The sequence below is a fragment of the Parasteatoda tepidariorum genome, chromosome 6, assembly GCF_982258835.1.
Source record: "Parasteatoda tepidariorum strain Cologne lab strain chromosome 6, Ptep-v5.0, whole genome shotgun sequence".
NCBI lineage: Eukaryota > Metazoa > Arthropoda > Arachnida > Araneae > Theridiidae > Parasteatoda > Parasteatoda tepidariorum.
This window is the reverse complement of record NC_141760.1, coordinates 37430285-37444879: the sequence shown is the minus strand read 5'-3', so window position 1 is coordinate 37444879 and position 14595 is coordinate 37430285. Positions and strand designations below refer to the sequence as shown.

At 28.0% G+C, this 14595-nt stretch overlaps 2 protein-coding genes across 16 annotated transcripts in view; one reads left to right on the top strand and one right to left on the bottom strand.

Moving 5' to 3' along the window:
• LOC107444027 (xaa-Arg dipeptidase) overlaps nt 1–14595 on the top strand; it is a 33236-nt gene that overhangs the window by 5996 nt on the left and 12645 nt on the right. Inside the window, exons 1-2 of one of the 13 annotated variants that reach the window (XM_087165654.1) lie at nt 81–170; nt 3690–3774. The exons of 1 other annotated variant lie outside the window; for it this stretch is intronic. Coding sequence is in view for 3 of the 12 variants with exons in the window: in XM_071178822.2 (XP_071034923.2) it covers nt 164–170; nt 3690–3774 (92 nt within the window). In the remaining 9 variants the exon portion in view is untranslated. Of the gene's footprint in view, nt 1–44; nt 171–3666; nt 3775–12385; nt 12463–14595 lie in introns of those variants that run through there. 11 more of the 13 variants (XM_071178822.2, XM_071178823.2, XM_087165659.1 and 8 more) reach the window with 11 other exon arrangements.
• LOC107444049 (xaa-Arg dipeptidase) overlaps nt 1–14595 on the bottom strand; it is a 26327-nt gene extending 11732 nt beyond the window's left edge. Inside the window, exons 1-4 of one of the 3 annotated variants that reach the window (XM_087165665.1) lie at nt 14286–14409; nt 9396–9507; nt 4833–4992; nt 2974–3065 (exon numbers count right to left, since the gene is read on the bottom strand). The gene's annotated coding sequence lies outside the window, so the exon portion shown is untranslated. Of the gene's footprint in view, nt 1–2973; nt 3066–4832; nt 4993–9395; nt 9508–14285 lie in introns of all 3 variants that reach the window. The other 2 variants (XM_087165664.1, XM_043045335.3) reach the window with 2 other exon arrangements.

The following is a 14595-nucleotide window of genomic DNA, read 5'->3' as shown; positions in this document are numbered from 1 at the left end:
ACCTTGCCAACTCATGCTATCTAATTGCAAAAATTTTTATCATCGGAACAGTCTTTGTTCTGGTAGATAAGTTGAACAATGAAATGTCAGTAAAACGTTTTGTATATGTAAGTATATTTATAAATACAAGTATAAACAATAAAAAAATCTGTATATATAGGGGATGAAAGGTAAGCGCCTTTGTTTATTCTGTTTAGGTTTTTATATAATGAAAACTAATGCTATAAGAAATGGTAAATAAAGGTCGATTAACTAAGTTAGAACATAATTTTAAAGAAAAAAAACTTATAAGTTTTAGTAAAGATTCGGTCGTATTTCTAAAAACTAAAATTGTTATAATTAAAATAAAAAAATAAAGATAATAACAATAATTTACCATTGCGTTATAATTTGCCATTTTTTTCAGTCCAATGAACCTTTATGGACGTTAGTACCTTTCACAAAATTGATTTTAAAAAAAAAACTTGAAATCAATATTAATTACGAAGGTGTTGTTTATTGGTGTTATTTGGAAAAGCGTTCTGTTCTAATGTTCATTTGTATTTTTTTTTCGAATTTTGCAACCAAATTGTGTAGAATAATTGTGTAAAGTAATGTCTCTACATCTTTTTTTTACTCCATAAGAAATTGAATACGATTTCGAATTTTATAGATTTTATTTATAGAATTTTATTCCTTTTTTCTCAAAAAAGTTTTTTTCTGCATTAAAATCGTGAGAAAATGTGCTTCAGAAAGTTAGTTCGAGGAAAGTTTAAATCTTAAATGCTCTTCTTGAAAAGTTTTGGCAAACATAAGATCTAATTCGAACTTATTTGCTATACAGTTGATAGAGAGTCTTCGGTTTTTTTCCAGCTATCCTTAAAATATCTTAATTTGTATGTTTTTTTATTAATTGCTGTATATATAAATTAGTATATTCACCATACGAGGGCAAGGGAATATGCTCTATCGTCGGGTTAGGTAAAAAATAAATTACTGACTTTATTTTTGCTGAAAATTGTCAAGAACAGGTTAAGGCATTAGCTATTTATTTTGCTAATTTACCCTTTTACGTAGCATTATGAGAAGAGTCACTGATTATTAGTCACTGAGAAGTTTGGACCCTACAGTCAGCCATTCTTTAAATTACTGTGTATCAAACTTTACATTTATTTTTCCCTAAATATATATAACTCCGAAAAGTTACATGAGGTAAAGAAAGAATAGAATGAAACAAAATTTTTTTAAAAATAATTTTCTTTTTCTTTCACGCATTGCTTTAGAAATTTGAAAAAATGCTAATTTTAGTTTACTTTTCTTCGGTTTTTTGAAACAACCGAATATTTTTCTTTCTAAACCAAATATTTTTCTTCACTGCAAAACAATGTCTATGCTGTAAAAAAATCAGAATCAAATTACTTTAAAAAGTACGGGCACTCAGAGCCCCGGTACTTTTAACCTTAAAATCCATTATTACCGCAAAATTTTCAATTTTGCAGCGGTTCCCAATTATTTACGGCTACGGTGCCGTAAACAATCTACCTTCATTTTGTGGAACCCCGATTTTATAAACAAAATATAAATGAAAAAATAGTAAACAAAATAAAAAGAAAAATAAACATATTAACCAGAGAAACACTATTAATCATTTAAAAAAAATTTCATGAGAAATTTTAATTTTAATGATGATTTTAATGATTCTAATTTTAATGAAAATAAATTTTATTAATTATAATTTAATTAATTTTTAATGAGAAGAATTATATTCATTAAAAATAGTCTTAAAATTCGATGTTATGCCAGACAGTAGAATTCATAGGTCTGGCGCGGCATCTAGTCAAATTGTGAATTCAGTTTCTAACAATTAATTAAATAAACTGAATTATGGTTTCAGTCGAAATGAAAATTAAAAAAAATTATTATAAACATTGGGATCAGGGAAACATAATTCTTTATTGTTGAATTAGGTTATTTTCTTTGAATTGGAAAGCTTGAGTGTAATTTTTATTATTAATTTTAAAAATAATACTATCTTTTTTGTTGACATTTTGATTGAATAATTTCATAAAAAGAACCAAACTATTTAATGAATAACGATTGGTTATAAATATAATTACAGGTATCAAAAATCATTAATGTTTTAAAAAATAGTCCTTAACTCTTGGAATCACTGTGACCCTTCCGTGGAACCCAAGGGTTCCGCGGAACACCCTTTGGGAAACTCTGTTCTATTAGCTTCAGAACATAGGGATGATATAAGATTAGGGGATGATACGTTAAAGTTGTTCACGTTCTGATCGCTGACATGCCCTGTTGCTTAACATAGGTACGTTCGTGAATGTGAAGGAATAGGAAATGTTAGCAAAATGTGGTTTAAAATTTATTTTCACAATTTTCCTTAATTTTATTTTAGATGTTAATTTTAATCACAATTTAATTCATTAAAATGCAGTATTAAAGAAAATATTTTTTTAACATTTTATAAAGTTGTCGAAGAATTAAATTTTACACAAAAATATGTAAGAGAAATTTAAATTTTTTAAAATAGTGCAAAATGAAGTGATTTGCGACTTCAAAAATTTTAACAAGACTTTTTCCTTCTACCAATTTAAGCAATACAGTCACCTGAAAATGAATAAATAAACAAAATAAGAATGCTTTTCGTCTTTCTCAAAAGTGAATGGTTGAAACAAAAATCGATTAATCTATGGCGGATTCATTGATTAATGTTTCGTTGTTCCGATTCACCACAATTAGTAATTTTAAAAAAAACACGAATGACATGTTTTAGTATTTATTAACACGAATAAGAACTGTGTCTTTAAATTTGTTAAGATAATAAAACAAAAATATATTGGATTTAATTATCCCGTCTTGATAAGTAGAATAATAAATAATAATAATTCACTTTTGATAAGTAGATAATCTATTTTTTACATTTCATAAAATTGCCAAAGAATTAAATTTTACACAAAAATATATAAGAAAACTTACAATTTTTTAAAATAGTGCAAAATGAAGTAATTTGTGACTTCAAAAATTTTAACAAGCCTTTTTTCTTTTACCAATTTAAGCAATACATTCACCTGAAAATGAATAAATAAACAAAATAAGAATGCTTTTCGTCTTTCTCAAAAGTGAATGGTTGAAACAAAAATCGATAAACCTATAACGGATTCATTGGTTAATGTTTCGTTGTTCCGATTCATCACAATTAGTAATAAAAAAAAAACTAACACAAATGACACGTTTCAGTATTTAATAACACGAACAAGAAATGTGTCTTTAAATTTGTTAAGATAATAAAACATAAATATATTGGATATAATTATCTTGCCTTGATAAGTAGAATAATAAATAATAATACTTGATAAGTATTATCTTGTTTTTGATAAGTAGATAATGTATTTTCTTTGCATGGAACAATTAACGAAGTAAGACACAGAATCTAGATAAAGTAAGATAAATATTTTTTCTGACTATTATATTTATCACATTACTTCATAATTCTACCGATATCTCCATCTATTTTAAAATATTAGTCATTTAAATTTATAGTGATATACGCCGTAATAAGCAGTTGATGAAATAAAACAAATCATCAGTAAAAGCAAACTAATTAGTCTTTTATTATTATTTAAATTGATGCTTTTAAAAGAATGATATAACAAAATTTATTTAGTATTATATCATTAGAGTATTCCTAATAGAAAAATATAAGTGGGTAGAATGTAATCATCTGCACTTCAACGATACTGGTTCAAATCAAAACTTCAACGAAATAGAATTTATCAGGTAAGAAACAAATGCTTTGATCATTCTATTTGCATTAAAATTTATAATATTAACGAAACACTGTTTGTTAAATTTTATTAAAAATAAAAATTGAAAAAAGAAAACGGGAAAGTTTTTGTGTAAGTATGCAGGACCTGTAAAAGAGAGTAAGACAGGGACCGATCAAAACTAATTCAGGCCCAAGGCCCACAAAATTTTCCGGGCCCCTAACAAAATATTTTGAAATTAAATTTCTGAATAGTAGTCCTAACAATAAAAAGAATCTATTAAACTGCATGATTCAAGAGAAACACTCGAAAAAAGTTTGAAAGCAGACAATTGAAGATTATTTTTCTAAGATAAAGTTTACACTTCTAAATATTAAAGCAAAATATGTTGTATGAAAATAAAAATAGTTTGGTGACCACAAACAATTAAAATCAGTGATTTTTGCTAAAAGTCACTGATTAGCTGAATTATTTTAAAGATTGTAGCCTTCCCTCTACAGCTTTACATATTTGTTAAGAACAAGCTTTTAGTTCTTGTTGACACTAATCATTTATAAGAGACTTTGCGAATATGCATTCTCGTTGCATTTGCTTAAGCCGTTGGAGTAAAAATTGCACCAATTAAAATTCAGCTGTACTTTCGAATTTGATTAGTGCATTCTTTACACGAGTTTGGTTTATCACAATATAAAGAAAATTTGAAATAAAAAATGCCTCTCTTAAGAAAAACTGTTTCTTTCAGTAATGTTTTTTTAAAAAAAGTAATATTGTGGACTTTTTACTAATTTTTGAGGCCCCCTAGAAAGTGTGGGCCCAAGGCACGAGCCTATTGGGCCTAGGCGATAATCAGGCCCAGGAGTGAGATGTTAAAGTAGCGCAAGTACTTGTACAGTGCACAAAAAAAAGATAGCACTTTATTAACCTATTATCTAATGATATGATGGGATTCTTACGTTTTAAAATGTAATCTTAATGATTCGAAGAAATAACCTTAAATATGCTAAAATACAAATTTGTACAGTTAAGCCACAAAATTATACATAGAAATATACTTTCTCTAAACAAACATACCTTTTCTTTTCCTTGATGGATTTGGATTGAGGATCTCAAAATATGGGCGTTTCCTCAATCTGGAAAATATGGTCCAAATAACATATGCAGGAGAGTGGTCTAACTTTTGGACGCCGTAATAGAAATGTCAAATTTTGACTTTTTCACCATTTTTCTGGAACTGTCAAAGGTAATCAATTGATTATTTCAGATAATTCTTAAACTCATTTATCCAAAAAAAACTTTAATCGAAGATTATTTATTTAAAAATTTTATAATTTTTTTTTATTTTAATAAAGCTTAAAAAGTATTTTGAATTATAAGCTACACATATTTTTATATCATTTTTGTGTAATATTAAATGCTAAAATCCAAAATTTTAAAATCTCTAGAAACTGCAGCTAAGTAGCATAACCAGTCAGAAATTACTAAGCGCATTAGTCTATTAATATAGAGTTTTAATTAATATAGAGTTTTAATTAATATAGAGTTTTAATTAATATAGAATAATTAAAGTTCGCAGAAATTCTAAAAAGTAGCAAGTGCCAGAATAGCATCTGTCAATCTCATAAAGCTAAGCCTTCCTTTTTATTCTTTTTTGAAAAATATCATGCCGTAGAATCAAATGTTTGTAAAAAAAAAAGCTCTAAAAACGAAAATTATTAATTTTGCTTAAAATCAAAGATGGCGGTATCTTAATCCCACATAATTTCACGCTGTTCACTCGGGATCCGCAAATTTATATTTTTAGAAGGGGGAAATTCCCATTTTGCCGAATGAAATTTCGAAATTGATCGAATCATTAGCCCTTTGCTGTCGTATTAAGTTTATGCACGCGTATCATGTTGGCTGGAATTAATTTTCGTTGAACGAACAGTTATACATAATATGCATAATTATGAAGGAAAAATAAAATTTATTACTTCTTTTTTAAACTTTAGACTTATGTAACACAATAATATGCTATAATTTTATGTAAAAATTATATTTTATAGTTCTCCATCGTGTGGTATTTTTCAAAGCAGTCTCAAATGTGAAACTCTGGTTTTCAAGAGCATGTGTCGAAAAAATAATTAGTTTGGCGCCTTATGCCGTTAATTTTTCTGTTTGAACATACAGAACAATCTTTACTCTTTATATTTACAACATGCCGCAATACGAGTATATGTAGTTTGCCATTAAACTGTGGCTAACATCTTTGCGGTGGTCGCTGAGAGCAGACATACCACTGGAACGGTAAAAAAGCGTTGGTGGCTGAGAGTCGACACACGACCGCAAAGGGTTAGTAAGTATGTAATTCAATAGCTTCTTTAAAAAATTATTTTGTGGCTAATATTTTCACAATGTGTTAATTTATTCCCTCTTTGGAGAATCAAAATTGTAATGGCATGTCTTCGGATCATTCTCAGGAATGTTTCACAGATCGTCGCCAATAGCGCATTGTGCAGCTCTAGTACGACGTAAATAAAGTACTATACTACTATTCCATCAATATATCGCTAAATTAAAGATTTTATACTTAGTTATTTTAGTCAAAGGGCCTCGATTGGCCAATGGGTAAGGCACTGAACATTTGCTAGGTTTGAACAAGAACTAGGGTTTGATCCCCAGAGTTGGCTTGAAGTCCACATTGCTTCAGATCGAGTTCAGTTTGTCTGAGAAGCATTGCTTGTGAGCAATGCTGATCACATTGCCATGCTGAACACGCCACAATAAACAATTGCCACATTGCGGACCCTTTACATCCACGAATCTTTTATTAAACAATAGGTTTTTGTGGGAATGCTTTTACTTTTATTCTAGTCAATAAATAATAAACAATTTCATAATTGGTATAAAAACAAACAAGGAAATTAAATCGCAGCTGGAGTCATAAATTCTCACTGTATTATGAATCGAATAACCAATAATTTAGTATTTGCCTCCAGTGGCAGAATTTTGTCGGGCTTTCTGCTACAAACTTGCCTGGCACTAATATATTGCTTTAAAGTACTTTTAATTATAACAATTACTAATTTAAAGTAATAGAAACACTGTGTCTACAGGAGAAAGTATAGTATAAAAACGTATAAAAATTTTTAGTTGTAAAAGTAATATTTTTTTAAAATTCTAATACTATATACGATATTCTCGCATGTTGTAGCCTGAAAAATGTACTAATTATTTCCTCTTTCGAATTTTGTAAATCATTACACAAATTAAAATTCGCAAATAAGCTAAATTATGATTCGTTGATAAATTGAAAACCTTAAAATCCGTGCAGTAACTTCCAAAATAAAGATCACGAATCACGCGAATAGGACTCTTTAAAAAAGAGATGCTCAAATAAGTGTATGTAAAATATGGAGTTCTTTAAAGAAAAAAAAATGAAAGAAAGAACATCATTTCTAGAGCAAACTATCTTTCAAACTCTTGCGATTTCTAAATTTTTTTATTTTAGAGTATTATTTTGAAATTCTAGCTAAAGCCAGTCATTACAAATTTTTTTTTAAAAATCTCAAACGAGAGTAGAAAAATCATGATTATTTCTTTCCTTTCTGATGCGCAAGAAAGACATCTTTGAAAAAAAATTCTGCAGAAAAGAACAAAATATTTTTTGAGAAATTATACAAAAAGGAAAACCAAAATTTTCAAACGAAAAATCTTTCTGCGAAAACTCCGTAACGCTCTGCGATAATGTCTCCGTGTCGCTGCGATTCCGGTATTAGGCAAGTATTTGGCATATCTTGTCTAATACCGGATAGGAATGAAATAGATATTCAGAGAATCGTGCTTTTAAAAGAAAATTTAGTTTCAGGTGGTAAAAAATTTGAAAAAAAAAATAATCGAAAATTTCTTGCAAATAAAAAAATTGCTGAACTTATTTAAAATTAATTTATTTGTTAAATTTGAAAGAGTGAAAAATATTAAAGTAGATCCAAATATAGGAAACGAGATATATGACCAAAACTACCTGACAATCATGAAGTTAATCGGTTTTCTGGTTCTATGATAACATCAGAAAAGTCATTATTCCTTACCGAAGCGCTTTTGTAACAAGTTAGATAAAATTAGCAATAAATTGTATTTTTTAATATGTGATAAAATTTGTTAATTTCAATAAAATTACATAAGAGTATGTAGTAAAGTATATAGTAAATAGTATATAGTAATAGTAAATTTGGTAATTTTATAATGATACCTTAGAAGAGCGTGGCATAAAAACCATTTATTCGGTTAAATTTACTTTTCAGTTTTATATTTTTTTCTAAATGTGTGGTAACAAGAACTATAATTTTGAAAACCATAATTTCCGGTAAACCGTTACCATATGAACGAAAAAATTACCAAATGCTTGGTTTAAACACAGTATATTTTTGTTTTATTCAACAGAATTTTTTTTTTAAACCAAAAATGTCATTTCCATTCAGTGTGGTAATTTTACTATGATTCTTTCCCTGCGCTTTATGCTTAATTTTTTAGTCAATAAATAAAATAAATTCATCATGTGTAAACAAATGAAAGAAACATTATTATCATAAAATTACGATTGAAGGTTCGCAATTTGAATTAATCTTTACGTTTTTTTCTCGTATCAGCGCAGGGATTTCGTAAGCCTCCCACCAATTTAATGGGCACGTAATTTCTATCGACGAAAAGTTCTTAATAATATTAATTAATGTTATTAAAATTTGCGGAACAGGGAAAATCTTTAGGAGGTCATAGCGACCTCCAATTCCGCTCGCGTGGCGTAAAATGAAATCATCATGCGATCTTACCTATTTGGCGACATGGCGCAATGACATCACATAGAAAGAAAACTCAGTGAGTTACGATATTTCGAAAACAGTAACCTTGAGCAAAAACTGAAGTTGACTTTAAAATGAGAAATTGTTTTACAGTAAACGTACAATACTGTATTGTTTATAATATGGATATTAAACTTTTGTTTAAAAATAATTTTGCTTCTTAAAAAGTTCTTAAAAATTGCCACAGTATCACGTTTAATGGATTATATTAAAATTAATGTAAAATGCAAGTTGTTATCATTAAATAAGTAACATTTATTTACAAATATAAAAATTTAGAACTAATAATTAAGGTTGAAAAATAACTAAAGTTGTAATAAAAACAACTAATGTACAATTATATTATACAGATAGCTAATATTGTAATACAAGATATATAAATGTACAATGCATAGTTCCGTATAAAATACTTAAATTTAATCCTTTTTTTTCTTTCATTTAAGCATCTTTTAGAGTCAAAATTAAGCATTAAAAAAACATACATACAAAGTGAATTTTTTTTCCTTCTTAATGACAACTTTTGCGTTTCTTCTTAATGACAACTTGTCTTTAGTAATTGCTAGCATTTGAAAAACATGCCTGTCCAATTAATTCTTTTTTTTTAAAGGCCTCACCTCTCACAACTAAATTAAACCGTATATGGGAACGATGAGATAATTTTAAATATGATTTTTATCAAGTTTATATATATTTTGGCAAGTTCACTGATGTTGAGTATTTATTTTACACGGTGGTATATTTAGAAACTTTTAAAATTAAATTGGGAGTAATATAGCTTGATGCAATGGTTACATACAGTTGAAGAAGGAAGCTTGCCGTTGAACCTAGAAATGTCATTTCCTTTGATGGAGATGATGACACTTTGTCACAAGTGTAACAAGCAAAATTGACCATACATCTCCTTGTGCCTGCATACAAAAATTCGAATAAAACTAATGTTTTTAAATAATATATCAAATAAGTTATAATATTGCCAAAAAATAATTTTAAAAATACTTAAAAAAATCTATTGTTTTGTTATATTGCAAAAGAGGGGAATTAAGTATCTGCAGGTTTGTCGCGGCGCGAATTTCCGCGAAATTGTCATCTTTTTTCCTAAAATCCGCGAATTTCTCAATATGTCTTGACTTGCGCGAAAATTGCTTAAAATTTGATTTTTTTTTTCATTTTTTATTTATTATTTTTATTAAACAGAATTTTTTATTTTCCTGAACCTTAAATTGAACATGTAAAATTGATTAGATATTTAGGGGAGTGAATCAATAGCAAAATAGTTCAGAGATAAGAGATCTTGACAATCTCGTCAGCTAAGGTGGTCTTTCTACACTTAGCGATGGTAATTACCTTCCTGAAGTCAGTAAGAGTACAAAAGAAATTGGAATCACAAAAGAAGGAAAATGTTATAAATCAAATGTTTAACAGAAAAATTGTTATACATGCGATTGCTCTGGGCAATGAAATTTCTACTGCCTTTCTACATATCCAATTAATTTTTCCTAGGCGACTTCTTGTGATTTCTTAAATATGGATCAGTTTCTTAGATGAAGGAGGGGGGGGGGGACTAGTAGAATGTTTGAGTTTTCACAGCAATTACTTCTTACAAAGCAACGGTCAAGGAATTGCGCGTTCGTGAAGGAAAATTGATCGAGTTTTGGAAATCAAAGACCAAACGCTCCAAAATTGGCAAAAGCGACAATTCGAAGTTTGTCGGTGCCTAAAAACAGCGTTGACGCAGAAAGATCGTTTTCTAAGTATAAAAATGTATTAAGTGATAAAAGACGAAGGATAAGTGAGATCTGACAATGTACAATACTTTGTACCAAAATTCTGTTCATTTAAGTAAGAATATTAATATTGCTAGAAGTTCAAAGAAATACCACGTTGTGTATTTTTAAGCTTTTTTTATTATTTGCGCAATTTCTGTCTTTTGCATAATTTATATAATAAATTTTTTTATGTTTAGAATTTGTGCAATTTTCAAATTTTCCCCGCGACAAACTTGCAGCCCTAAGTATGATTCAGTTGAAAATAAAAAAATACCAGTCCCTTACAAAGATTAATAGTTTTTTTTTTAAATAGCTGCTTTTGAATACTTAGTAAACATTTAAGATAACAAGTTATGGATAAATATGAGAATTTAAAAGAAATTAAACTATCTGCCTAAGTCATTTTATATTTTATTAAAAGAGCTAAAATTTAACGATAGTTTTGCATTGTATAGTTATTATATTATCAGTTTTTATACTATGAGTAAGCTCATTCAACATTCTAATTTTTGTAGGAACTTTAATAATATAAACTGGACAAAATTTAAAACGTTAATTGATATCTATCAGTTTCAGAGGAGATAACGATTTATGTACCTTTCTATTTTAATAATGATTATAAGCAAGGTAGAATGTCCATCTAAAACTACACAAAAATTAAGAAAAATGATTTATTTAAAGACTTTAATAAAAAGATTTTATTAATATAGAAATATGTTGAAAGTTGATTCAAGCATTTAAATTTTATTTTGGGATACATGTTTCAAATAAAAATATTTTCTTTCATTTTAAGTGTTTATCAATAAAATTACGCAATATGGACACAATATTAAAAGAAATTATACTAAAGAATATTAGAAATAAAGCACACCATTAAATTCATAAAGTGAAATTTTTTCTTATAGCTTGCTTTTTGTAAGGATTAAACTGAATTTTCCAAGTCCGTTCCAAATTTTATATAAATAATATATTTGATTTTGAATTGGATTAATGGAGGAGTTAGCTAAAGCTGTAAAATTATCTTCCAATAAAAACTTGTTTTCATGGAAGCGAATTGGTGACATACCATCAGAAAAGTACAGAAAAAACGTTTCATGCGCCTGCAAAAATTTTTATGTAAGCGTATATGTTGGTACACAGAAATTAAAGCAGTTTATAAGCATTAAAAAAATATTACCTCATCATTAATTCTTAGCGTTTTTAAAGACTCTGCAGTTGATGTATGATGTCAATGGAGAATTGATATTTTAATTTACCCTGACAATGGGACTTTTAAAAATTTATCTGTACATCCAGCTGTTTTCGTGATTTTCTTGATAATAATACTCATTTTTGTTTTGTAGTTAGCATTTCTTTTTGATTTAATGCTTTATGTCGTTGTGAAGGATGAGAAATCCTGAATTTAGAAAACATGTATCTGAAGTACAGAGTTAAAGATGAAGTGAAGTACAGAGTCGTGGTTATCTCCTTTAATAAATATTTAAGAAGCCTTGTTAAAAATGAATTGAAAATAATATGCATATTATGGGAGTTGCAAATTAAAATTTGTATCATAAAAAGCTATCGAAATCTAATCAATCAATATTGAGGAACTCACGACTCAAAACTTAAAAACTTATTTGGTTTTTGAAGAAGAAGTAAAACTTTCGAAAGACAATTATTATATATTATTGTAGTCACTTTCAAATTTCATTAGACAATGGTTTTCAACTAATTTTGAATGTTTTTCGATCCTACTTCCTTATTAACGATTCGACAATTTTGATAACGCATTTTTTAGCTGATTAAATATGATTTTTTAACCCATTAATTATAATTTACTTCATTTTCGATAAGTAGTACATAAATGTATTTAGGGCGATTGTTGTGTAAGACCTTGTAATAAACAAACGAACAATGGCATGCATAACAAACTCCTAAACTTTAAAACTGCTATTTAAATAAACCATAATAAAATCAAGTTAGTGAATAAAAAAATAATGGCTAAAAAGAAATTTTTTTTTTCTTATTTCCAATGCCCATTTGCGTTAACATTTCGTCAATTCAGGCATTTGTAATGCAGATTTGTAGGCCACTTTTCCAGGAGCACCATATTAGGTAGGTCAGCGTTGCTACCACAGTGAGGACAGATAGTACAGATAGTGAAAGAACATCCATGCCTTGCCTGGGATTCGAACCCAGAACCTTTCTGATGCAAGGCCAGTTCCCTCTGCCCCTTACACAGTCCGTTCGGCTGGTTGAAAAAAATTAATGATTTAATTTGCTTTGTGAAAATAAGTGTATACACGCGTAAAGAAAATTTACAGACAACAATATTTAATGTTACATAGGTAATTATTTACAATCTTTGTTCTAATGATACTCTTGTAAGAAATAACTATAAAGAAGAAAAAAAATCTTGATCTTTAACGCTAAACAGGCCCGTTTCTCTATAAAAAAAAGAATATTACGGATATAATAAGGAAAAAGCTGGAAATCAAGTTAAAGATTTAGATTGAAGTCTAACATGAATTTAGACCAGTGGTTATCAACTGGCGGCCCGCGAACTGAAATATATTAATTGTCGTTTTTTTAGGATAATTTTCGTTAAAAATCTATATGGGTTTAAAATACTTTTCTTTCGTTTTAAAAAACCTAATTTCTTCCTTTTTGAGAAATTTAACATACCAACGGTGCGAAAAAAAATTATTTCCCGGGTTTTGCATCCAGGAAAATATTTATTCAAATACAAAATCAATCGTGTATGTTGCTCTTTTTTATATCGTTTTTTTTTGTATTTTGTGAATATAATTTAGCATGTGTGTATCAGAAATTTTCTCGAAGAAATTCTCTCATTACTTTTTTGATACCACTCATTTTGGACGAAATTATTTGCATTTGTAAATCTTAAAACGCATAAAAGAGTTATTGAATATTATGTTTTAATTAAACTCCTTGAATTGAATATCGCATGAGCGGAAAAGAAACAAAATTAATTTCAGATGCTCGAGAATTCTTTGTTGTTGTTGCTATAATTCCTAAAAAGTCTAAAAAATGTTAATTTATTAATCAGAATAAAATTTAAAAGAAAAAAAAAATCTTGTCACTAAGTTTATGATTAAGAGAAGATTCGAAATGATACGTAACAAGCATTATTTGTAATGCTTGTTATTTTGCTTTTTAAAATTAAAAATCTGACAGTAATATTTAATGTTCCTTCAAACATAAGAGTCCTATATAAAATTTTGATAAAGTTGCGGGCAGCCATTTGACTGGTGTTTTTAATTGCGGCCCCCGGCCACATGCAAGTTGGAAACCCCTGATTTAGACTATATTTCGTGTTTATTGAGGGGAGCAATAAAAAAGGGGTAGAAAGTTTATAACTTGAATAAATAGTTGTCTGACCACATCTAAAAAGATTTTTTCCCCTACACTTTTAATGAAGAACAGTGAGCTTTTTTTATTGGCCTTTTTTTAAATTTAGATTACGCTTCAAATTTTGTAAGAATACATTGGTAAAACAATGTATTCTTACAAAATTTCTAAATTGAATTAGATAAATATTTAGAAAACACTACAATATGTAACATAATAATTGCATGAATTTTTTCTTATCTACTTAATTCTATTTAATAACCGTAGACATTTAAAAACAATTTAAATTTGATTTCATTGCATCGATTGCAATCTGCTCAAAATAAAACAGTAAGCAAAAATTCAATAACTAATTCTGACAGATAAAATGAAAAAAAAATATTTAAGTTTTGGAAGTTCGAGATGTTAATTTATGCTTGTACAAGTCACTGATAATGAAACAAATGAGAAGAAAATTTCAGGCATATTAATAAAGTATTTTTTCTGTTAAATTTGCAGACAGAACATTTCATTTGTAAAACATAAAATTCAATTATGATAAAATAAACGTAGTAGATAGTTGTTACCTTTGAGAGTTTGGCTTTTGATTGTATACAATCCATTAAGTTAGAGAAACTTCTGAAAATTATTTTTGAAATTTTCAGAATAGCCTTCTATATTTTGATTCACACTCAACACCAACTGTTCAAGTGTAGTTTTTCTTCATATTATATTCAGCTAGGAAAAATGGAATATAATTTACAGTGCGTGATTTGTTTCGGCGTTTATCTTTCTATAATAAGCAATACTACGCATGCACAAAATGTTTTTTATCGCCTATCTTCAAGGAATCGTCAAAGGGATCCAATCGCATGATTAATTCAAATTACTCGGTTT